The sequence below is a fragment of the Exophiala oligosperma genome (genome assembly GCF_000835515.1).
Source record: "Exophiala oligosperma strain CBS 72588 unplaced genomic scaffold supercont1.2, whole genome shotgun sequence".
Taxonomy (NCBI): Eukaryota; Fungi; Ascomycota; class Eurotiomycetes; order Chaetothyriales; family Herpotrichiellaceae; genus Exophiala; species Exophiala oligosperma.
Window position 1 is genome coordinate 1,179,761 of NW_015622819.1, and position 24,430 is coordinate 1,204,190.

Consider the following 24,430-nt stretch of genomic DNA (forward strand, 5'->3'; position numbering starts at 1 on the left):
GTGCCATTAAGTGTGGTCTGGAGGACGCGCTAGTCCAAGGGCGTAACACAAATCTAGGTCATTTCTATCCGCATGTAGTAGCACTCGACACCACGTGACCCTTGGCGCCCTAGGCATAGCTATCTACACCGCCTAGGTACTTCCATAGACCTAGCCAGGAACCCTTTGGTCCCGCCTGACTCTACACGCATAGCCACTTCCTTTCATCCTCCCAATCATCCTGTATTATTCAGTGTCTCTCTAGACGAATTTTTCGTTTGATTAATCTATCTAATGTCTCCGGTAAATCTATGACGCTACATTGCCAAAGATTCAACCTGCTACCTCTAAACATTCCTAAACATGCTCGTACATTTGTGCTCTTAACCTGAAGCGACGATGCTTCTCAAGGGACACCAACGTAGCAAGTCCTTCATAGATTGCAGAATAAACAACAATGATCTGGCCAGATACTGTGAAATGACCTAATAATCCTTCTGAGCAAACTTGGACCTCATTCTCAGTCGCTCGCCATACTGTTTGGTCATTAGCAAAATCTCCCAAAAACGACATCTCAAAAACTTACCTTGAACAACAAAAAGGGAATTGGAATAAAGGCAATTGCGATGCCTCCCAAAATCGAACTGGCGTTTCCCACTCCTTCATTTTCGTACATGGCCGTTGCAAAAAGGGGAAATGCGGCGCCGAATGAAGATCGGAAGAAGTCGTTTCCTGCCAGCACACTCGCTGCATAAGCAGGATACGCATCTGCCAGATAATTGAGAACCGAGTTGAACAAGAGAAAAGCGCCAATGCTGAAGAACCCGGAGCCGATGATCGGCATTATCCAGTGTATGTCGGGCCGAGCTGACCATCCGAACCAAAAGAGACAAATTGGAATCGCAAAACCGCCAACGAAAGCTGGAGGGAGTCTCCATTCAGGTTGCAATTCTCCTTTGTCGTTGAACTTTGGCTCGATGTATTTGCGCTGGTACCAGATGAAAGGTCCAAGCACGATGAAGACCCCAACAAGGATGCCCAGAAATGCCGTGCCCTCGAGACCAAGACTGAACCCATATATGCCGGAGAACACGATGGGGAAGCTTTCGAACCAGATGTACAGTAACCCGTAGATGAGGGCAATGTACAGATTGAGCAAGAATACCATTGGCTCTGTGAAAGACAGGGTGAATGGGCGAACGAGGACCATCATCACAATCTCTTTCCCTGTCATCTGCTCCCCCATGAGCTGTGGCTCGCAGATGAGTTTGTCATTGCCGGTAAGTTTCCGCAGGCGCAGGGTCCGACGATATAGAATATTGGCAGAAGACGTCTCCGGCAGCAAGAAGAACAAGAGAACCAAGGTGAAGCCAGATAGCCACATGAGCTCCCAGATTGTCCATGTCCAGCCTTTGCTTTCTGCTGCGAAGCCGCCGACTAGAGGTCCCATGGTTGGACCACAGACCGCGCCAATGCCCCAAACCGCCATTCCATACGTGCGCTTTGCCGGGGTGTACATGTCTCCGATAGTGGCACCTCCGGTGGCCAGCGAGGGTGAGCCGACAAACCCAGTGATGAATCTGAAAGCAAGGAGCATGCCGAAATTCGTAGCGAGCGCGGTAGGCACCTGGAGGACGACAAACAATGCGAGAGTACCAATGTAGATGGGTCCGCGACCGATCTGTGGAACCTCACTCATTGGAGACCAAAGCATTGGCCCTACTCCGTATCCCAATACAAACAGCGTCAGTCCGAGAGTGGCAGCGACGCGGGAAACGCCAAATACACGAGAGACGTCCTGGATACCGGCCGTGTAGATCGCGGAGCCGATGTAGACCGAAAAGGTGAGCAAGCAGATCTCGAAGGTCACCCAGATTTTCTTGAAGGAACTCCAGTTCTGTGGGTTGTCCGGATCATCTGGACCGTACCAGTCGACAATGTGCACGTCGCGGCCTTTTTCAGGGTCGACTGCGGTCTTGCTGAGGGTATTCACAACAACGTTCTCATCATCGACAGTGGTTGAGGAGGAACTATGAGAAGGCGAGTTTCGCTCAGGTGTAGGTCGCCTCTCATCACTCGAAGATTCTCCCCTTTCGACCTCTTCTCTCTTTTCCGATGAGGGAGGCTCCGTGCTGCCGTACATGGCCATGTTGGCGGACTTCTCGGGGTTGAGATACTTCTGCCATATTGATGAATCTCGTTCCTCAGGATACTGAAGGATTCTTCTGCCAGTGACGAGACGCAGAAGCTGACCTGCAACGGTGTCTCTGAACAAATCAGCCATTCTTGCAGGAAATCACGGAGGACTCTGAGGTTCTTCAGGGAGACTAGAGTTGACTGATTTACATCGGATGCATGATTGATATCTACTTAGCATGTATATCCCGAACTATCGGATCTTACCTGGACCGACCAAACTGTCGACAGGGGTACCAACACGTCATTACCGAAATATGCAGGTCGTCATGACCCGACTTAAGAAGTTTTTGTCAGCGGCTTCATGGGAAAGTCCGAACCCTAATGTCACCGGTGGGACCATGATCGAGACAATAGTGGGAATGCAAAGCCCTATCGAGGAACTGAAGATCGCGTATATAATGGTCGATGAACCATCCGAAAAGCCAAAGTCTCCGATTCGGTGACCTTCAGGCGATAAGAAGAAATATCTATGACGCGGTATGGATACAGTCAGAGTTTGATATTGGGTTCACCCCAACAGCCTCGCACGTGACTCGGAGCCTCGCTGGTTTTGGAACCGAGTCTGTGGAAGCATCGCCTCATTTCGTATCTCCATGAATAAGCAGAAAAGCTTCGATACATATCCACTCAGGCCAGTTTGAATAGTCAGGCGTACTTTAGTCGCACACGTGCTGATGTGTCGTCGTCTGAACCACACGATTACAGTGTACCCAGGCCACATCACCCCTGGTCTGAAGATTGGTGGTTTTGGCCACATTGGAAAGCGTAATTGCAATCATTCGCATTCCATGTATATCAGTTCCTGATTGTGTCGTTGCTTTCCAGCAGCAGTTGATGGATTGTGTCGAAGAATAGGTCAGTTGGCGTTCTCGTCCACGTCCTTGTAAGTCGAGACAAGGGTAGGGTATCATGCGAAGTTAGTGTTGAATAGATCAGCGAGCGTATGAGACATGCGCTGCTCTTCCAGAGTTCAAGCACTTATCTCGTTGACGCCTCGGAAAACTCCATCCATATTAAAGTGTAAGATACTGCGGAGCCCTTTGGTTCGAAGCTTGTGACAGATCATAAACGCACTCTTAGCGTAGAACTGTTGAAATCTTGAGACGCAATGAATCTTGACATTGAATGTGCGAATGACTTTTCAGGTATGTAGTTTCGTTATGTTCGTGACTTGGGAATCGTGTACCGCCTGCATTGACTTGTAGGTTCTCTGCGCACGAGCGCTTACTCACATCACAAATGCATGCCGTTGTCTTCACCATGGTCGTCCTCTGCCAGTCGCTCGAGCATTTGTTGTCTCAACTCTTCGTCTGTCAGTCTCCTCGATGAGCCTGCGTCTGAGTATGCTACCGCTAGCTCTCCATTTGTCGATGTCGGGCCCGAGTTCCCATTTTGTTTGTGCTCCTTGTCCAGCTCGTGCCATCGACCTCCTCTTCTTTCGACCTCTTGTTTCAGTAGTTGAATCCTATCCCTCTGGCGGTTGATCACGATTACGTTCTCGTGGATCGCGTCTGAGCAGTCCTTGTCTCCCTCTTGTCTCGTCTCCTCTGAAAGCGATTGGTCGGACGTGATGCTGTCTATGTATTTCTGCAGTTGCTCATTGGAGCGTGTGAGATGTGATATGGAATTTTCGATCTCGGCGGCTTTGGAGTAGAGGTTTTCAAAGGGCAGGTCTTGGATAGCGATGGCAAACTGGGCGTCGGAAATTGGTTGCGATGCTGCGGACATTTTGTATCTTACTCGGGTGGGGAATAGGGTGATTTGGGCGTTGTGATGTCAGGTCCTATTAGTTAGAAGCGAGCATGTACAGATTTGAGTGAGGATAGACAACTGGAAAAGATAATGTACTTGGTGGCTCTAGAAGGAAGTATTTACTCGTAATACTTGAGAAGCGTTCATTTGCGGGGCAAGGCTGAGGGGAAGATATACTGTATACGAGTACGGGACGAGTACCGCAGCCTTGCCGACAACGTCAGGTTACAATCACGATCCTTGTCCATGGCCACAAAAATGATCTCTTTGTAACAAGGTCTATGATTAGATTTTTCCAGATTCCCTTCGGAAATCTCAATCTATGCCCGCCAACCTTGAACAAACTCATGTAGCCGGTCAATCACCACCCCAAACACTGCGTTGACGCTGTCGGCCAACACCTGATCCAATAATCTTACAGCCTCCTCTTCGCTGACATCCAGGTGGAATCTCTCCCTGACCTTTCCAACAGCACCACCGATCCCGCCCATTTGTTCCTCCACTAGCCTGATATCCTGAACAGAGCTCTGCACCATCAGACTGAACAGATTGAGAACGAGGGAACTTGATTTTCTCAAGGTCGTATACGCAGTGAAGCAATACTGCTTGAATTGAGCGTATTGTGGAGACGTCGTTCCACCAAGTCCCTCTACCATTTCTTTACATAGCTTGATCAATGGAGCGAATGGCTTCGGATCACGCCCAAGGATAAATCCAAAATCGATATGAAAGAAGTGGCCAGATGGTTGAAGTAAGAGGTTATCAAGGTGACGGTCTCCAACCCCGAGGATGTAAGTAATCACGCAGTAGCCAGCACAGGATCTGATGTATGTATCCATTGCTTCTTTTCGCACGCCGAGAGGGCCAGAAGCGTCAGGGTTGTTCGCCCTCAAGTATGCGAGCACTGAACCTTTGTATTTTGCCGAAACGGCCGAGATTGCTGTAGACGGAATGAATTGTACGGCTCCTGCTGTTGGCGAGGTGGCGAGGATGCGGTATGGCGTGAGCTTGAGATCCAGGTTCTCCTTCAGGAGCAAATTGTTCATCAGCTCAATGATCTGGATCACAAGTTGATCTTGCCTGAGATCATCACCTGTCTTGAACATCATCGGGTACTTGCCCTGGATTTGGGAACGTGTTTGCGATGCAGAACTACCAGCATTCACTGGGCCAGCTATTTTAAAATTAAGCAGCAGTGGAGACAGGGATGACTTGAATACGTTCGCCTCCTCAGGGAAAATGCCACTGACTTCGACTTCCGGGTCCAGTGGGAGGGGAATGGGCGGATCGATCTTGATTAGTTCATGTTTTGGGTCAGCAAGATACTTCTTAAGCATCTCAATTTTTTGTATGCGGTTGCTCCGATTGAACCTGATTTCCTTACTGATTCTCGACAGGACGGCAATCATCTCGGCCTGTCTCAACAAGGTTTTTCTTTGCTCCGGTGCCCGCTTTTCCAGCTCGACCATGAAGTGATATTCGACTCTTGCAAACAGCTTCCTATTCGCAGCGTTGGTATCTGGGCCCTGATCATCGCATTCGACCATCAAATACCAGTGTAAGTAGTTCCCCAATACAAAGTTGTTGGCAGCGCGGTCGATTAGAAAGCTTGCCAGGGATGAGGATGGCAAGGTCTCTGCCTGGGAATCGTACTGTTCGAACTTCAGGGCTTGAACGAGCTGCAATAGATACAATAGTAATTCAGCATCTCCTGCTTGTCGTAAGCGGTCGACCGCATATGCTCGTACGACCGCACTATCGTAGGTTGGACCAAGAAGCTCAAGGGCAGAGTCAACATCAATTTTCGCCCACTTTGGAATCAGTTCGGCTATCTGTCTGGCTTCGCTAGGGCTATTCCAGTCTGTTGCTTTGACTACCTTCGTCAAAGCCCGTTTGTCACGGCTAAGATGCCGACGGAAAGTCCATATAACGTCCTTTTCTTGGGGAGTGAGTTCCTGTGTTGGTCCATAAGACAAGATCTCGTTGATCTCATCCCGAAGTTTAGCATTTGGCTTTTGATCGACGTCGTACAATGCGTTCCTATCACTCCTGACAAGACGGCGATGTTTTGATTCGCAGGGATTCTCTCGCTGGAACTGTTCAGGATCAAATATCTGAACAACGGGGTATTCATCACCATCGACAACCGAGGTGCCGGTCGCAATTCCAGGGCCATAACGAACCTCCGGCGGAGATTTGGAGCCCATCATAGACGCTGACAAGTTTGACTGAAACTCCTTCATCAACCTCGGAGGATTGTATTCATGGTCTTCAAAAATCACTGGAAAATCCCATCGAGGAAGGTCAATATACAAGGTAAAATGCTCGTCATCTTCTCTCTCAGACTCAGAATCGCTCATGTCTGAGTCATGTTGATCGAGGAGACCTCCAGCCATGACCTTGGACGACTCATCTTTAGAGAATCTTCGCTTCGCAGCTTTTCGCATACTCAACCGCTTTGTCGCTGCTTCGTCAACTTCACGGGCCTTCTTGCCCACCTTCTGAAAGACTAGTTGGTCAAGCCAATCGTTTTGAGGGATTTCATTCATCTCGTGCTTCTTGAAGAGCTGCTCGAGTCTTTCTAACTCTTCCTCCTCAGGGCTAGCCTCGGGAGGTTCTTCATTCCTCCTTCTCCGCTTCGGGCGTGGAATGTGCGGAGTAGTGGAAGGCAGATGCCCGTCGGCAATCTTTTTGCGGTACATTCGACACTTCTGGCGACCTCGTCTGAGGGCACCATCATCATCAAAGAGAGGAATAGTCGTCCCGGCAAATGGTACCGAGTGGTCCACGCTGCCATTGATAGGACAAGGCGAGAGATCCCATATTGTGATCGCTACTTGCGACGATGCGGGGCAATCTTTAACTGGAACTGGGAGTTCAAGCCATTTGTTCCAGGTCCTGTTGTTTTTGAAGAACATATGAGGAGTTTGAACAGACACCCCAAGAGGCTTGGACTCGGCCCATAATTGAACAGTGGCGTAGAGCTCTGATACCGGGTTCTGGATTGATCCAATATGGCGAATCTCAGGGTGTTTCAACAGTACAGACTGAGGAATCGTAGACTGTTTGCCTTCCAAGGTGTTTCTGACGCCCAATCAGTCTTCGGGCTTCCATCAAGCAGTGAACTTACATTCTTAGACACACAGGGTAATCAATCTGTCGCGAGGTCGCAAATGTGTAGGTATCCATGGCGGCATGAACGCAGAATCAGGGTGAGACACTTCAAGAGCGCAATACGAGTAACATATTGAGAATGATCAAGCATCACTTGATGCACCAGTCAAGTAGTACGAGTAAGAGCCGATAGAAGGATGAATGGATGTAGCAATGTAGGAATATCCGATGGCTGCCTAAATAGTCTTAGCTTGATTCCGGAGTTGCAAACGCGCGCCAAACCGAATTAATCGCGTCACAGCCACAGCAGGCGCGTTAATTCCTGCTCTTGTGCACGCCATACGAATAGTCGCAGGCAACTTGGACAAACGCACTTTGATCGACCTTGACCCGAGTAGACCTGAACAGCGCGTACAGTGCACAGGGAGCCTCTTCACTGATCCAATGTATTTCACATTGGTTTGTCCACGCTGAACCACACTGCCCCTCACCTCGCGATGCATTCGCCATGGCGCGTTTGAACCCCCGACAACCGCCCTCGGAATCCGCCAGTGTAAGAGCAACAAGCCCGTTGGCCCCATCTATCTTGTCTTCCGTACATGCTTCGGACTCGGATAAAGAAAACGAAGGCCGTTTGCGCGAGCCTACCAACAAGGCCAAACGAAGGAGTCGAGCACACTTCATGTCAGACAACGGAAAAGCCAACCCAAGCGCAAACAAACGGCGGCGAGTCAGTGGTGATGAAGATGACGAGACGACTACTGCACGCACCAACAAATTCTATGATCCCGATCAGAATCCAGAAGAACGACGGTTCGTGCGTAAAGGACTGCGCAACCTCTTGGGAAAGCTGCATGACTCCAAGAGTGAATTCTTAAGACCAGATTCAAAGGGCTTGGAAGAGACATTAAAGGAGGCAAATGAACTGTACAAAAGTGTCAAGCAAACATCCGAGGCCACGATCGACTCTCGCTTGCTTGTCGAGACAGCCGACTTATCCTACCGGAAAATCAACAGCCTTACGTTAGGGGATGGTTCAGCCGGCATCGATGTGGATGACTTTGTCACAAAATGTATCGGATTCATGAAAGGAGGCGACGATGCAGCCGATCGCACCCCCGAAGCACATGCGAGTAGTGAGACTCAAAGACGTCGACGCCGGCATGCTGAAGCCGAAGCAGAGGACGAAGACGACGAAGGCGATACAATGAATTGGGAATACCTGGGCAAGAATGCCTGCTTTCTATACAATTCGCGTCCATGCTTAACAGGATTCCTGCTCGGACCATTGTCTCTTCAGAAGAAAATTCGCCAACAAACTCAGCGCAAGGCTCGGGAAGCACGATCACAGTTGACGCAAGCCTCACGGCCAATTGAACTTAACGACGAAGACTTGGAAAAACAGGAGTCAGCGAGTCTTACCACAGTGTGCACCGAGATTGCAAGGTTGCTGGATGATCACCTTTCGCGAGGAGATGAGGCAGTAAATCGAGACTGTGAAGAGATTGGGGAAGACTTAACAGACCAACAGATCCAAGAGATACTGTTGCGCCATCGCATGGCTGATAACGGCTGTGTATCATTGTTCGACTTCTGTGTCAACCCGAAATCGTTCGGACAGACGGTAGAGAATTTATTCTACGTCAGCTTCCTAGTCAAGGAAGGTAAGGTCGGTCTGGATTTTGACGGTCATGGCCTTCCGACGCTCGGTATTGCAGCCCAACGTAGCGTTGCAGAAAGACAAGAAACGAAGCGGAATCAAGCCGTTTTCACGCTTGATTTTGATGTCTGGGAAGACATTATCAAAACATTTCACATCAAGAAAAGTATCATTCCTCATCGACAGGAGGAGACATATGACGATGGTATTTTGGATTACGGGCGCATGGAAGACGATGGGAGCCGGGCAGTCGAGATAGATGAAGTGTCCGATGCGTATGCATAGCGACGATTACGATGGATGTCAAGGGTGTACAATGGTCTGTTTGGTCGTTTATTGTCAGCTTGAGGGAGCGATTGATACCACAAGAGCCGTGTATGACAGATTTGATGAGTACTCTGGAACTGTGCTAAAAGCATAGAAGCGTTTGAAATTAGGTGCCTACGCTACTTTAAACTCGATAGATGGACATGGCGAGAAATCAATCCGAGACTTTTGAAATCCTGTCTGATCACTGAATACTTTGCAAGTTGATAGGATCTTAAGGTACGGACAGACATCCGTACTTCGAAAGCAAGTATTCAATTCCATTGTTGACCACCTGGCTGTCTGCCTGTAGGTGGAACTTCTATGGAGTACTCGTGGCCACTTCGAAGAGCAATCTCGGGCATATGTCGTCAGACAAAAATTGGTAGGTGGAGAAAATGGAATTTGTCACTGTAAAATTGCCAGTCAGACGGAGCAGGCGCTACTTCGTCTTGGCGTTGCCGCCCTAAAAGTTAAGGCTTGGCACGTCTTAGCCCCTAATTTCTAGGGTATATAAAGAGGCTCTCCCTTCCCTCTCTCTGAAAATCTTCTTTCTTCTTCTTCATACTTACCTTGTGGGAGCACCTCCGCTCAAGAATGGAGGCTGCTATGGTGGTGTCACTGCATTGCACATCGCAGTAGACGTCGCTATTGAGTGTCCTTCGGGGCTCTCATCCGCGTTATTTTTGGCTCTTAATATCTTTTCATCAATTGTTTTTGCCTGGAGCAAAGCTTTGGAGAAGAGATTCAGGACTCTGTACCGCCATCTTTGATGAAAGAGGGCTTCATGTTTAAGGAGTTAGAGTAGGTAATGTTGAGATAAATGGGTAGATGAACTCAAGGTAAGGTAATTCTACTATGTCGGCATCCCGTGAATGAATACCTAGAAAGCATAGTCGGCAACTGGTGTTGTCTCGATGAAGAGTCGATATTGTCGGTATTTGAGGAGCCGAGGTGTTGTTTGCGGCCGCGGCCTGTTCCTGGAGCACAGTGCCTGCAATTGCCTATCGTCGTGTCTATTGTCACACTCCTCTATCTTTCAAGGTTGCAATTGATTGATATTCTATCTGCGTCTTGAAACATTCACTCCAATATACATATTGCACGAATGCTCTTTGTGCGATGGGTTCGAGCTATCCCCGCGTATGATCCGTTGCTCCCCCAAATCTCAACCGCGGGTGAAGAGACATCTTTCAAAGTTCAACCGAGGATAATGTCTCAAAGCACAATAACCTATTGATTACTTCGAGAGCCGAATGGTCAAGGTCATGACTAGAGCTATAATGCTAACATCGTTTCCAGCATCTACAAACTCTTCCTCCGTATACCACCCGTTCTACTCGCTCATTGACCCGCAGCCACGATGCCTCCAGCACCTCGCCAACCCTTGACGGTGCCAGAATCCTATACATCCCTACCCCTGCAACATATCAAAGTCTCCCATGTCCCTGAGTCCTCCCGTACCACGACACCAGTGATTTTGATTACCTTGAATAGACCAGAGAAGCACAATGCATTCACGGATGTCATGCGGCAAGATCTGGAGAGGGTCTACGAGCTTGTCAATATTGACCCGAGGGTGAAAGTGGTCGTCCTCACTGGCGCAGGAAGGAGCTTTTGTGCTGGCGCAGACCTCGACATTGGCTTCATAGGAGCCAAGGACGAGAACGGTGTGATCAGAAACCCGAAGACAGAAAGAGACGTAGATCACAGAGACGGGTAAGAAAGTCGAACGACACAAAAACCACATGGGGGAACTGACAAATAACAGTGGTGGGAGAGCTTCGCTCGCTATACATCAGTGCAGCAAGCCGACGATTGCCGCTATACAAGGAGCCTGCGTCGGCGTCGGTATAACCATGTGTTTGCCTGCTTGTATACGGATCGCCTACGCAAAAGCAAAGGTCGGGTTCGTCTTCAGCAGACGCGGCATCATCATGGAAGCTTGCTCGTCATACTTCCTTCCGCGACTGATTGGACATTCTCGAGCTTTGCATCTAACCACCACGGGTTCGGTTTACCCAGCCGAGCACCCGTTGTTTGGAACCCTGTTCTCTGAAACTTGTCCCACGCCCGAAGCTACACTGTCCAGAGCCCTCGAGCTCGCGGATGAAGTTGCCAAGAACACATCGACGGTCTCGACCAAGATGATGAGAGATCTCATGTACAGGGGCCCAGACAGCGCTGAGGGAGCTCACCTCCTCGATTCGAAGATCATTCATGGTTTGTTTGGGAGTAAGGACAATGTTGAGGGAGTGGAGAGTTTTCTGCAGAAGAGGCAGGTCAACTTTACTGGCCAGGTACCACAAGATGCCCCTGATGGATATCCCTGGTGGCAGCAGATCGATATCGGTGATAAGCCATTAGAGAAGAGGCAGGCCAAGTCCAAGCTCTAAGCCGAAGTGCCTGCAACAGTCAGAGTCGGGAGTGTGACTAGACATATGTTGTATTACATAGACTCGCAAGAGCCAAGAGGACCGTCTCTCGCATGGCCCTTTATATGATCAATTGATACTTATACATGCACACCCCACTTCCTGAAAGATATACCGTAACCTGCCACAAAGAGCAAGTCCAGCATGGTTTTGTAAGCGCTGCGATCTAGGCCTCAATTACTTAATAATTTGGGTTTTCAGAGATGCCGGAGCAAATTCCAAGCTGGACATGGGATTGGCGGAGCGCCCATCGATCCGCAGAAATTGTACCGAGTATCACATCATCAATCGCCCGATGCTGCTGCTACGTACATCGCAGAGAAGAGTATCTGCATACGAACCGCCCGTTCATTTAGAGCCCCTGCTGTCTTCTTTTTTTTCTTCGAGTGACATGTCAATTCGCCCTGGCAGATTTCTCAGGCAGTCTGCTAACTCCCTGCGCACCCTCACACTGGCAACCGCAAGGCCTGTACTCCACGAGTCTTTGCCTGCCCACTCGTCTTCCTCCTCCCCCGCACCTCTTTCGCGACTCACAGGCCTATCCAGGCAGTTTTCTACTTCGTCACTCAACATGGCCCCCGTCACGAAGCAGTATGACTACATCGTCATAGGAGGAGGATCAGGAGGGAGTGGTGCAGCCAGAAGAGCCAGTGGCTGGTATGGCGCAAAAACGTGCATCGTCGACGCTGGAGTTTCTGGCGGCTGCTGTGTGAACGTTGGGTCAGTTGAACGCACATTCCACGCGATAAGATCCTGTGCTGACTTGCTCCTGGCAGATGTGTCCCTAAGAAAATGACATGGAACTTCGCCTCCATTGCGGAGGCCATGAAGGCTGGCAAGCATTACGGATACTCCTTCGGAGACGGCAACTCGTTCGACTTTACAAGCTTTGTGGAGAAGAGGGACGCCAGGATCAAAGTGCTGAACGGCGCCTATGAGAGCAACTGGGCAAAAGAAGGCATTGACTTGATCCATGGGACTGCGAGTTTCGTCAGCGAGCACGAGATGGAGGTCACGCCGAAAGACGGAAGTGAACCATTCCGGATAACAGCACCACACATCACAATTGCCACTGGGTCGTTCCCCACGAAGCCTGAAGGCATCAAGGGTTCAGAATATGGTATCACGTCGGACGAGTACTTCCTGATCAAGCATCTACCAAAGAAGATGGTGTTTGTCGGAGCTGGTTATATCGCTGTTGAATTGGCCGGTGTCATGAACGCCATTGGCGTCGAGACACATCTGTTCATCCGAGGCAACACTTTCCTACGAAAATTCGACCCTATGATTCAGGAGACATTAACGAAGCACTATGAAGAGCTCGGTGTTCATGTTCACCGAAGTCACCCGGGCATCAAGGAGGTTATCCAACTACAAGCGGCCAAGGATCCATCCGATCCGCGCGACAAGCAGCTGAAGCTCATCATGAACGACGGGAGCGAGATGATTACCAACGAGCTGTTGTGGGGTATTGGCCGCGGTGCAGAAACCCGAGGACTAGGACTTGAGAAGATCCCCATCGAGCTCGATAAGACCGGTCACATTGTTGTGGACAAGTACCAGAACACATCGATTCCTGGTGTCTATGCACTGGGTGATGTTTCTGGACATGTATGTATACTTTACGCAAGGCTGGGTGTTGTCTAACATATGTTCAGGTCGAACTTACACCGGTGGCCATTGCTGCGGGCAGAATGCTGGGAAACCGTCTCTTTGGACCTCCCGAGTTGAAAGACTCACACCTTGACTACGAAAGAATCCCGTCCGTCGTCTTCTCTCACCCCGAAGTCGGCACTACTGGCTTGACAGAACCAGAAGCTATCGAGAGATATGGTAAGGACAAGATCAAGGTGTACCACACCAAATTCTCTGCCATGTATTACGATGTGTAAGTCCCAATATGTATCGCATAGAGATATCGTTCGAGGCTGACCACCCACAGGTTCCCCCCGGAGGAAAAGAAGAAAGAGCCCACTGAATTCAAGCTCGTCTGTCTTTTGCCAAATGAAGAGGTTATTGGTCTGCATATCCTTGGTAAAGGGTGTGACGAAATGATGCAGGGCTTTGGGTGAGTCTAATAGGCAAGATAAACCGAACAACTGCTGACTTGCTTAGTGTGGCTGTTAAGATGGGTGCAACGAAGAAAGACTTTGACAGTTGTGTTGCGATTCACCCAGTGAGTATTCCAATATGCATCGTGACAATATCGCTGACCATGTTTAGACAAGTGCAGAAGAACTGGTTACGATGCGATAAATCCATAGATTCGCCCTTCGTAGACTCGAATAGAGACGACGTCGTTGACCTTGAGAAAGTCTATAAGGACAGATTGTTTGATATGTCTTTCACATTATCCCATGAACCAGTGACTCCTCGATCCATGTAGTAACTCATGAATACATGGAGATATTCGCCATCAATATTCCAAGTCCAGAAAACCAGAAAATCCACGACTTGTGCAAGAATTCGTGGCTCCTTCTAATTTAGCGCCAAGATTATGACGTTGGGCAGACGAAGTTGTCGCCTCTCACAGGCCTCGACCGTTTACGCGACTTGGTAACAAGTAAATTGATTTCAGCCGTTTGTAGGTGCCTGAGATGACGCTCAAATGTTTTGTGTCTCTCTGGAATATCCGTTTCCGTCTTTTGAGTCAAACGCTCGAGGATTCATCTTGAATCACAATGGTATGAATACTCTTGTCTTTGGAGGTTCCCAACGCAGCGACGCGACCCGTGCAAGGCTGGAGCGTCGAGTATTCAAAAGCAGGCGCCAACATCGTGATCACTTTTGTGAATCACAGCCCAAGTGACGACGACCACCACGCTCTATCTTCAACATATTCCTGAGTGACTCCAGAGAGAGTAATGATGACCAAAAGTACAAGATCCATGGATGATTCATGGGTGGTTGAAGATGAAGCCAACGACGACATTAGCTGGGACGGCCGTTCAGCCTCTTCGAGATCAGAAGAAGAGACTACAGCGGAACCCTCCGAGAAGATTACGCTTTCGGGACCGAAGCTTGCCTCGCATCATTCAGATTCTTCCAGACGAACGAAGGTCAGCGTGCCGGAGCCGCAATTCATCATGCCCAGCATGTTAACAAGCACGACCTCGACACAGATGCCGCCCAGGCAACGCAAACCACCTATACCATCACGATCTATCCAGTCGAGACTTCAAGGCCCTACAACCTCGCCGAGGCCAGCCACCAATTTGACTCGATCGAATGCCGCTCAGGAAACTACGGCTGCAGACCATATACTGCAGATAGCAGGTCATATTGCCGGATGGATCTTGGACATCCTCATCCAGACTCTGAAGACGCTTAAGAAACCCATATCGTGGCTTCTTGCCGCATACTTGTTCGCTGGGATCTTGATGTTAGCTAAGAACCTTCTCACATCCTCGGTCTACACGGCGCTTTCACCTATATGTCGCGTTCCAGGCATATCCCTTCTCCATCTGCCCATTTGCGAGTACGTCTCTACAAGCTTCGACGCACCGACTCTCTCCTCCGGCACATCTGCTCCAGTCGAGTTCGACGCTCTGATGCAGACACAATCCCACTTTGAAGAGATTCTGTCCGAGTCCGCAGCAGGCGTCGCTTTGCCATTGGATATGAAACGTTCGGAAACATCAATCCGCGATCTCCGCCAGATTGTACGATTTTCGCAGCTTTCCTCAAGAAACGAGCTCGTCCTCGAATTTGACGGCTTCATTGAAACCGCTCGTATTGCATCCTACGATCTACAAAAGTTCAATTCTCATGTCGGTCGAGGCGTCGATATCGTACTCAGCACCGCACGCTGGACGCAGCGTGTTTTGGACGACATGGCGATCAGACAGTCTTCAAGAGGCCTCATACCAAGTTTCATCCAGGATCGGCTCTTCGCGCCGTTTGCGCCGATGCAGTTCACGGAGGCGAGGCTACTAGACCAGTATATACAGCACACGCGCATAGTGAGTGATGAGATCGAGAGGCTCATCGACGAAGCCCAGGCCTTGTTGGTCGTGCTACAGAACTTGGAGGATCGGCTTGAAATCATCCATTCGATCGCGATGCGAGATAACATCGCCGCTCAAGCGGGCAAGGACGAGATACTTTCGCATTTGTGGACACTACTGGGCGGTAATCGGGCCAAGCTGGGTAAGTTCAATAACCAGCTCGGCTTGCTGAGACAGGTCGGGCAGTATCGAAAAGTTGCTTGGGCGCATGTGTCGGCGACCATACTCAAGCTGCAGGCCATGGGGGCAGAACTGGAGGAGTTGAGGACACGGGTTGGCAGTGCGGAGTTGTTGAAGGCTCATAAGGAGATTCCGCTGAGTGTGCACGTTGATAATATCAGGCTCGGTGTGGAGAGGTTGGAAGAAGGTAGGGAGAGGGCGAGGAAGTTGGAACAGGGGCACGTCAGGAGAGTGATTGACGGGGCGGAGGGGGAGACTGTGAGGGGTCTTGAAGGGGTATAACGAATTGTTCATGTGGAGGGAGAATAGCGCAACTCATGTTGAGCATGGGATATTGGATGACAATGCCCAGAGCACAACCTGGACGATCGGACGGAGTAACATTGGGTATAGCACGGGGTGGGACGTCGCCGGGATTGAGCGGACGATAATGTTAACAACGTCTACAGCATCCGTGTGCCTTGGACACTAGAATACGACTTTTACGCTGACGGATAATCAATTATACGTGTATCTTGACCTACCTGGTATCCTTTTCAACTTAGATACGAACATCCCTAGCCCATTCCCGGCCTCGAAGGACGGATACTGCATGCTATCTTCAATGAAGCACGGTGCACAGTGCTAATTAAAGTGCCATGATATATCGCGCAAGACTAGCCGTATGTGGTGACGTATACCGGACATCGTCTTCCAGGACCAACAGTCGTTGGGCTCTCACGCTCGCTCATAATTCATGCAATTGGTCAAAATCATTAGTCTGAACAGACAATCTCCAGTCATAATCTGAAGCCACCGAGATGGTATATCATGGCGTGTCAAGGGGATGTGAAACTTGCAAGCAGAGGCGCAAAAAGGTAAGCCCGAACCTCTGTCACGAGAGCCTGGGCAGACTGACGTTACTAACTTGACATGACAGTGCGACGAGGCTCGACCCGTATGTATATAATAAACCCCGTGATGTGTTGTCTCGATGCTGATGGCAGTCAACTATCAGGTGTGTAATAGATGTGTGAAAGCCAAGCGCACATGCGGCGGATACAAGGATGAATCCGACATTATATTCCGGCATCATCGCCACGATTTATATCGCGACCACTCAGACACTCGCGAAGCACACGAGATTGAGTCCGAGCATTCAAGGCGAAAGAATCCGTTGTCCAAGGTCGCGCACTACACGAGCGCAGACTGGCACGATGCTGCTCTAGAGCGGGAAGCCCGGGAATTGTTTCTCAACGACTACTCTGTGATATCTTCTGATCGATCACTATCACGAGGCTACCTTGATGGCCTCCGACAACTACTCGTATATACCGGATCTTCGTCAGAAGTATCGAGAGCCGTGACCATTGTGTCTTTGGCCAGCTATGGAAACAAGCATCATCGCCCAGAGATATGCGCGGAAGCAAAATTTCTCTACTTTCAACTATTACAATCCTTTCAGAAAACCATCTCGAACGTTGCGACTTTCAACATCGTAGAGTCGCTGGTGACCGCTGTCCTGCTTGGACTTTATGAGGTAGGGAACGATGGTAAATACCTCCTCACGGCCAGAAGCTCACCGTGGTTAGATCATTTCCACCACCGAGGCATATTCAAGTGCTCACAGCGCTCACTCTAAAGGCGTCTCGGCCATTCTGGGATCGGAGCATTCGCCTTTCAGTATCTTCGAGGGTGCAAAGTTGTTTCAAATGTCGAATCCTCTCCGGATAGGCGCAGATCGACTAGTGGTAAGCATCGGAGGACTTTACATCTTGGATGACTACTGACGAATGTGGTATGAACAGCCGTCACCCAATTCTGGAATTCTTTGCGCTCCGCTATCAGCCCATCCTGTACAGACTCTGGACTCGATCATGCTGAGGACCAGGCCTCTCAGTGACAAGATGACACAGCTGCTGCAATCACCAGGGGATATCGGTGCCGAGGAATTGCAAACTTTGAGGGACGAAATGATGCTCCTCGCATATGAATATGCCCAATGGCCCGAGAACCAGCCGCCAGAGTGGTTGCCGAAGACAATAGGAACCATCACCCCAACCCAAGCCAGGTCGGCCGGTCCGATCTATTGGCCGGGAAAGATGGAAAGTTATTTTGACCGTGAGTGCTCCCAAGACTCTGTCGTGGTGATCAATTATCACGGCGATGGTGACTGACCGCCACAAGTATACGTCGCCGGCGTGTGGAGTTCTTATCGCAAGTCTCGCCTCTTGTACCTCGACAGACTCATAAGGTGTGAACTTCAGTTCCCGGAGTCCGAAAGGAAGTTACCCCTTGGGAGGTTATACTCTGAAGTGCAAGACCTTGCATCTGACCTTGCATCGTCAGTCCATTTCATATTGACTGGCTCTGTCGATATGCCTCCACTAAATCCTCCAGGCATCATCCCAGGTAAAGCTGTGGGTGGCCTTCTACTTCTTCACCCGCTGTGTGTCACTTCGACGTTATCAGTCGTATCTCCTGAAATGCAGACGCACTTTCGGAATTGTCTGGCTTGGATTGGGCAGAACATGGGTATCGGTCAAGCGACTTTACTCGCCAAGGTAAGACTCACCATGGCCTGAGAACTGGGCCTATTCACTGAAAGTCATCCAGCATCCTACCGGCTTGCCTTATGACTTTATAAAGGACGGCCATGTTCTCGTTTGGGCAGGGATGCTCATTAGCCAAGTTTGAACACTACAGACGATATCCAAGATTGACTTGGCAAGAACATTTAATGATAATGTCAGAAAATGATAGACTCTGTCTTGACTCCAATGATTGGTTGCCACGAAGAATACGATGAAAGAATCGACTCAAGTGACAGATGTCTGACAGTCCATTTTCGTCTCGAGATGATGCATCGATTGAATCTGCTCTTGAGCCATTGGTGTCGTGGTCGCCGGTCAACGCACGAATGCAACAAGGAGATGAAGGCAAATGACGAAAGGGCTTCTCAAGAGGACTTCAAGAGAGTTCCAGAGAGGCACATGGCTTGTGCGACTCTCATGGATGTGTCGGTGTCACGTTTGATATGTGATCTACCGAGGGCAATAGCAGAGAAGGGTCGTGTCCTGATTTATGGCCCAATGCTTCGAAGACGTTTGCATTGAGCCCAAGTCCCATTCGGACGCAACTCCGTCCTTGCGCCTCTCTCAAGTTCCACTCACTGTGTTTTTCGTACCACAAGGCGTCAATGTGTATAAAATCGGTGCTCCAAGGCGCGAGGCAGAATGTGGTGATCAAAGGAGCCTCTCTCTCCCTTGCTAACGATGGATGTGCGGTCAACAGCTTGTCAGACATTCGATATATTATGGGCTTATGGTACATATGGGAGAGCATTTGATTGTCAGACAGAAAATGACTACTTGGGTTAGGTTAAATTTCGCTTGTCGGTCTTGGCATTGTCCAACGTATTGCCTGATTTTCTCCTTAACTGTTCCGTACGTCTTCGATTCATCTCTCCCTTCTCACCAGGCACTTCAACGTACTCTTCCGCATTACTCAAGCGACATAGCCCTGATCACGACAGACCATGCGGTACGACAATTGCCCTGATCCGGGCTATCCGTGATCAACCACTGAAAGGAGAGCACGCTTCCGGAGGGAAAGCGTAATTCCTCACAGCCACCACGACTGTGCTGTGTTGCAAACACCATTGCCTACAATTGTCAAACGACCCCCGTTTCGACCACCTACTCAAGCCATGTCGACGATCAATATGGGGCCAAATCGGATTCGGACATGGCGAACAAGTCTCCGGACGACTTTAGAGAATGTTTCCTTCATCCATCTTCATTACTTTTATTTTTGCGCCACGACGCTATTAGCCAGCCTCATTTTCTGGGGTTCATCTACGCCGGCGAAATCGGTCCGCTATATCGACAGCCTTTTCTTGTGCATATCTGCAATGACCGAGGCTGGTGCGTCTTGTTATTCTGTCCTGTTGCTACCACTTATGCTGATTGTCAATTACTCAGGCCTGAACACGGTCAACCTATCAGAGCTGTATGTAGGCCCTCCATATCTGGTGAATTCTCACGCTGATCGGACTATAGCAATACATGGCAACAAGTCATGCTATTTCTCCTCATTATCGCCGGCTCCGCAATCTTTGTATCCAGTGCTATTCTGCACGTCCGCAAGCGAGCTTTCGAAAAGAGGTTTGTCGAGCTAGCAGCACAGCGACAAAGGAGACGGTTGATGCGGCCACGCACCCTGAGCTTTTCTTTCTCTAGGCGTAAGCTTAGCATTTCCGGAGACCGCGAATCAGCCGTCGCTTCTGGGGCTGTTCGAGGTCGTGCTATCGAGGAACGCGAGGATCACCCCGGTGACAGAGTTTCGATAGGTCAGGACCGATCATTGTCCCATGTAAACACTGCAGCCTCTACAGCATCAGCAAACGACACCGAAACCGCAAAAGATGACCAAGATGGTCATATCCACTTCCCAGAGATGCTTCCTGCCGTAGACCATAGCCAAGACCATGTGCGTCCTCGGCCTCTGAGTCGTCACAGAGCCAGCTTCTTCGAAGGTCGTGGTGTCGGAGCCCGGCCCTTGGACAATCATCCGAGGAACGTTATGCCCACAAACGTACCATTTCTGCCGGATCAAAATGAGGCCATTGCCGAGGACGACAACAAGCTACACAACGACTCTGGTTCAAAACTAAGTAAATACATCAACACCGTCAACGGTTACCTAGGAAGAAACAGTCAGATTCATGGCTTGAGTGAGAAAGAACGCAAGAAATTGGGCGGTATCGAGTACGACGCTATATGCTTACTCTCATGGGTCGTACCGCTCTATTTCATCTTGTTCCAGCTCTTTGGAGCGCTGGGCGTCGGTGCTTGGATCAAAGCCAATCGTCCTGGAATGACATTGACAAATGGTGAGTATATCTGCTTGCCTGGAAGAAACATTTTTTCCCTTTCTTACCCTTGTGACAGGCCTCGATCCGTTTTGGACAGGAGCTTTTTTTGCTATTTCGGCATTCAATAATTCTGGCATGGCTCTTTTGGATGCAAATGCGACCGTACTACAAACGAGTTACTATGTTTTGTTGACAATGAGTCTACTCATTCTGGCGGGCAACACTTGTTTCCCGCCATTTTTGAGATTGATTTTGTGGACAATGAAGAAGGCAATCCCGCAAAGTGCCACCTCCTCTACATGGAAACGGCGACGCCAGACTCTGGAGTTCTGCCTCGATCACCCTCGACGAGTCTACACCAACCTGTTCCCTGCCGCACAGACGTGGTGGCTCGTTTTCTCCCTAGTCATGCTGAATGGAATCGACTGGGTTGCATTTGAACTTTTGAATATTGGAAATCCCGTCACTGATGCGATTCCGGTACATTTCCGAGTTCTGGACGGACTCTTTCAAGCGTTTGCGGTCCGAAGTGGAGGGTTTTATGTGGTGTCTATTGCCGGCCTACGGTCGGGACTCTTGGTCCTCTACGTCGCCATGATGTATATCTCGGCCTTTCCCATCGCAATGACGATTCGAAACACGAACGTATACGAAGAGAGGTCTTTGGGGATATACGCCGAGGACATGGAAGAAGCGGAAAAAGAAGCCGAGCGAAACGGTAGCAGCGGCGGTCAACCCTCCACCGAGAAGGAATTACCAGGTCGAAGGTTTATCTCTGGCCTCAAGCAAACCATGACTTGGACTCATGGCACTGGTTCCGCGCCGTCGCCACAACATCTCACGACGTGGACCCGGCAAGACTTTGTACGCCAGCAGCTCCGGGGCCAACTTGGACACGACTTGTGGATTCTCGTCCTTGCGGTCTTTATGATCACGGCCATCGAGACTGGGCAATTCGAGCGAGACCCTGTCAACTTTTCCACCTTTAACATCGTATTCGAGGTCGTGTCGGCGTACGGGTGCGTGGGGATCTCGGTGGGCATTCCCTGGGCGGCGTACTCCTTCTGCGGGACGTGGCACACGGCGAGCAAGCTCGTTCTTTGTGTCGTCATGCTTCGTGGACGCCATCGAGGTTTGCCTGTCAGTATCGACCGCGCCATATTACTACCTGACGAGAGTCTCGCTTGGGCTGAAGAGGAAGATGCCAATAGGCGGGGAGCTCACGCTGGTATGCCGAGCCTCTCCATGGTTCCCAGTAGGGAAGTGTTGAGACACAGAAGAACCAACGACTCTGGTGTCCCTGGTCCAAGTATTGATTCCTCAAAAGATGCGGGTCTTCTCGTCTGATTGGATTTCCTGTGACTATCTCATGTCAACAGATCATCTATCAAAACGTCTTGGTTATATCTTCTTTCAAAAAGGGCCCCCGGTCGAGCCCGCTTGGTTTTCTCTTTGTGTCGGGACTGTTTTTTTTTCACTTTTGACATTCAAATCATAATTTTAATTTTGTAATCCTGTAAATCGTGTGCAAATGGGCTGAGCAGGATTGAGCGAAGGAGTTTCTAGGTTTGATGGAGCGATTATTTTAAATATACTCCTGTCGTCGTCGTCGTATACTAGTTAGGTCAAATCTCCGAAAATCTTTTGTATTTGTTTCCTTGTCTCAATTCTTTTTTCCCCCTCTTTTGCTCATGGTATCTCCCTCCTATGTTGTATCTCCCATCGTGTCATGTTGCATCTTTCCTTTGTCATGCAACAGGGAATGCCAATCTCAGATCTGATAGAGTAGTCCGGACGGAATGAATCCCATCCACATCGAAATATTCAACTCCGTCAATTTGTTTGATATCTGAATCCAATCGATCTCACCCACCCAAAGTCCCCCACTCCCCCCGATCATTTACCCTAGGTATCTATCTAGGAACAATCACCACCCCTGCCTTTTCCGGGCGTGCCATTTTCGTGGTCAAAGAAAACTGTGAATCATTGACGGCCAGCATCAAAGCTTCACTTGCATCGTTTTGGGTCCTCATTTCTGTCCCGGGCACGACCCACGGTTTCAACCTGTACCTGTAGAGGAGCGTGGCCAAGACGGCCACGAACTCGACCTGACTGAATTTTCGACCGGGGCAGACACGTGGACCGTGGCTCCAGGCCAAAAACGTACCGCCTTTGGGGGTCCTTATGGCTTCCACCCCGGTGTCGGGGTCCCTCACGATCCACCTCTCGGGTTTCCATTCAAGTCCGGCAGGGCCCCAGAATCTAGGGTCGGTGTGTATACCGAAAAAGTTGGTGGAGACGTAGACTTCTTTCGGTACCCAAATCACCTTGCCGTCGCCACCGACCCGTAAATGTTGACCATCACCTGCGGCGAATCTTGCCATTTCTGGTAAAGGACCCCATAGTCGTAAAGTTTCGTACTGCGGTTTTTTTTAGTTTCAGCGGAGTGAAAACAAGCAATGAAAAGGATATAGAGTGTCAAAGAAAAGGAAACATACCATGACGGCCAAACATCTCGTCAGTTTTGGAAACGTACTTTCATAATCCGATGACAATGGTGGTGGATTGGAAGAACCGAATACTGAATCGATCTCCTCACCGACCCATTCTTGTATTTGCGGGTTGACGGCGAGAAAGGGGGTGGCATAACATAAGGTCCCTGCGGTGGTGTCGAAACCTGCAACGTTGAAGGCGTACAAATTTCCAAAAAGTTCCGAATCACTCAAATAGTTTGGTTTACCTCCGCCAGTACCACCACCACCACCACCACTTAGGGATTTGTTCGTCTGTTGTTGTCGTCGATCTTCTCTTTTCGCCGCCTCGTCTGCTTCGATTAGAGCTGTGGCGATATCGGCCGCTTGTTGTTTTCCACCACCACCGCCACCACCACCACTTTGAGTCGTTGCTCTGGTATAAGAGACCGTCTCGGCCAAATACTCCCGGAGATCTTTGACGGCCGCTTGGGTCTCTCGGAATTTGGGCCAGGTCAAGAACCTTGGTAACTTCATGGGTCCAAAGATCATGACGGGTAAAACATTCATCAATACAAAGTTCAAAGCACCGGAAAAACTTTTTGTTTTCCCCGGAGGTACTTCTTGTAGACCACTCGAGAAATCGTGTAAATGACCAAACCCTGCCGCCGACAAGACGTGCATGGCCAAAAGGTGAAAATCCGTAAACAAATCCGCCATTGTAGCCTTGCCGTCGCCCCCCCTCTCGTCGCCGACCTTGTCCTCTTTGCCGTCGCCACCAACATGGTTTGAATCTTTAGGACGCCTAGTTCTCAATTCAAGCATCTGATCTGCCTGTCGTAAAGATTCCTCCCAAACCATTTTATTGTTTTGTTCACGAAAAGCCGGGTTCACGATTCTCCTGTGACGCTGCCAATCTTCACCATTGACACTCACCAGATTTTTGCCGTACAGATTGAAGATTTCGTAGAGCGTGGGAGGTTTCGTCCAAATTTTATAGTCCCGTTGTAATACCGTCCCGGCTTGAGGGTCGTTGATTTGGACCAGTACACTGGAAGGTGAAACGATGGCGAAAGCGTCCCCGTATTTCTGGTGAGGTCTGTAACGGTGGTGCATGGTCCAACCGAGCTCACTGTACTTGTACCAATATCCCAGTACCGGAACCGAGTCGATCCATTTGAAAAATGGTCGAAACAGTAACCATTCTCGATCCTGCCAGGACAGTGGGATGACGATGATGGGTATTCCTAGTTTTCGGGCTTGAATATAATTCCGCACCAGAGAGTAGGTTCTTTTGAGGATGACGAGAAAGATGGGAATGAAGAGAAGTCGAGGGACGAGGAAGAGGATGTTGCCGCTCATGGTACCGGAGCTGTTGGACAACCACATTTGTGACTCTTCCTGTCAGGACGTATGTGTGAGAAGACAAGTGTAAAATGGGTACTCGACAGGTGATGGTCTTTCTTTGGAGT

General features: G+C 49.6%; 9 protein-coding genes across 9 annotated transcripts; 6 read left to right on the forward strand and 3 right to left on the reverse strand.

Moving 5' to 3' along the window:
• Positions 1–359: 359 nt before the first annotated feature.
• Positions 360–2,318, reverse strand: PV06_01897 (uncharacterized protein). Its single transcript, XM_016402533.1, has 2 exons — positions 566–2,318; positions 360–515 (listed from the first exon to the last, which is right to left on the reverse strand). The coding sequence occupies exons 1-2, from the start codon at positions 2,261–2,263 to the stop codon at positions 465–467; spliced, it is 1,749 nt and encodes a 582-aa protein (XP_016266430.1). The 5' UTR covers positions 2,264–2,318; the 3' UTR covers positions 360–464.
• An 898-nt stretch (positions 2,319–3,216) lies between these two features.
• On the reverse strand, positions 3,217–4,026 carry PV06_01898 (uncharacterized protein). The gene has a single exon (XM_016402534.1). The coding sequence runs from the start codon at positions 3,904–3,906 to the stop codon at positions 3,412–3,414; it is 495 nt and encodes a 164-aa protein (XP_016266431.1). The 5' UTR covers positions 3,907–4,026; the 3' UTR covers positions 3,217–3,411.
• Positions 4,027–4,250: 224 nt separating this feature from the next.
• Positions 4,251–7,228, reverse strand: PV06_01899 (uncharacterized protein; the record flags this gene model as incomplete). The annotated part of the gene is made up of 2 exons (XM_016402535.1): positions 7,061–7,228; positions 4,251–7,014 (listed from the first exon to the last, which is right to left on the reverse strand). The coding sequence occupies exons 1-2, from the start codon at positions 7,117–7,119 to the stop codon at positions 4,251–4,253; spliced, it is 2,823 nt and encodes a 940-aa protein (XP_016266432.1). The 5' UTR covers positions 7,120–7,228.
• A 158-nt stretch (positions 7,229–7,386) lies between these two features.
• On the forward strand, positions 7,387–9,210 carry PV06_01900 (uncharacterized protein). Its single transcript, XM_016402536.1, has one exon. It carries the CDS (start codon positions 7,553–7,555, stop codon positions 8,987–8,989), a length of 1,437 nt encoding a protein of 478 aa, XP_016266433.1. The 5' UTR covers positions 7,387–7,552; the 3' UTR covers positions 8,990–9,210.
• An 816-nt stretch (positions 9,211–10,026) lies between these two features.
• PV06_01901 (uncharacterized protein) lies at positions 10,027–11,503 on the forward strand. Its single transcript, XM_016402537.1, has 2 exons — positions 10,027–10,729; positions 10,782–11,503. The coding sequence occupies exons 1-2, from the start codon at positions 10,374–10,376 to the stop codon at positions 11,404–11,406; spliced, it is 981 nt and encodes a 326-aa protein (XP_016266434.1). The 5' UTR covers positions 10,027–10,373; the 3' UTR covers positions 11,407–11,503.
• A 258-nt stretch (positions 11,504–11,761) lies between these two features.
• Positions 11,762–13,792, forward strand: PV06_01902 (glutathione-disulfide reductase). Its single transcript, XM_016402538.1, has 6 exons — positions 11,762–12,165; positions 12,222–13,056; positions 13,104–13,333; positions 13,388–13,513; positions 13,561–13,621; positions 13,669–13,792. The coding sequence occupies exons 1-6, from the start codon at positions 11,837–11,839 to the stop codon at positions 13,699–13,701; spliced, it is 1,614 nt and encodes a 537-aa protein (XP_016266435.1). The 5' UTR covers positions 11,762–11,836; the 3' UTR covers positions 13,702–13,792.
• A 245-nt stretch (positions 13,793–14,037) lies between these two features.
• On the forward strand, positions 14,038–15,914 carry PV06_01903 (uncharacterized protein; the record flags this gene model as incomplete). Its single annotated transcript, XM_016402539.1, has 1 exon — positions 14,038–15,914. The coding sequence occupies exon 1, from the start codon at positions 14,310–14,312 to the stop codon at positions 15,912–15,914; it is 1,605 nt and encodes a 534-aa protein (XP_016266436.1). The 5' UTR covers positions 14,038–14,309.
• A 528-nt stretch (positions 15,915–16,442) lies between these two features.
• Positions 16,443–18,308, forward strand: PV06_01904 (uncharacterized protein; the record flags this gene model as incomplete). Its single annotated transcript, XM_016402540.1, has 7 exons — positions 16,443–16,489; positions 16,552–16,569; positions 16,641–17,151; positions 17,204–17,362; positions 17,420–17,732; positions 17,799–18,175; positions 18,228–18,308. 7 exons carry the CDS (start codon positions 16,443–16,445, stop codon positions 18,306–18,308), a joined length of 1,506 nt encoding a protein of 501 aa, XP_016266437.1.
• A 1,012-nt stretch (positions 18,309–19,320) lies between these two features.
• Positions 19,321–21,834, forward strand: PV06_01905 (uncharacterized protein; the record flags this gene model as incomplete). The annotated part of the gene is made up of 4 exons (XM_016402541.1): positions 19,321–19,537; positions 19,595–19,622; positions 19,673–20,505; positions 20,564–21,834. The coding sequence occupies 4 exons, from the start codon at positions 19,321–19,323 to the stop codon at positions 21,832–21,834; spliced, it is 2,349 nt and encodes a 782-aa protein (XP_016266438.1).
• Positions 21,835–24,430: the final 2,596 nt, after the last annotated feature.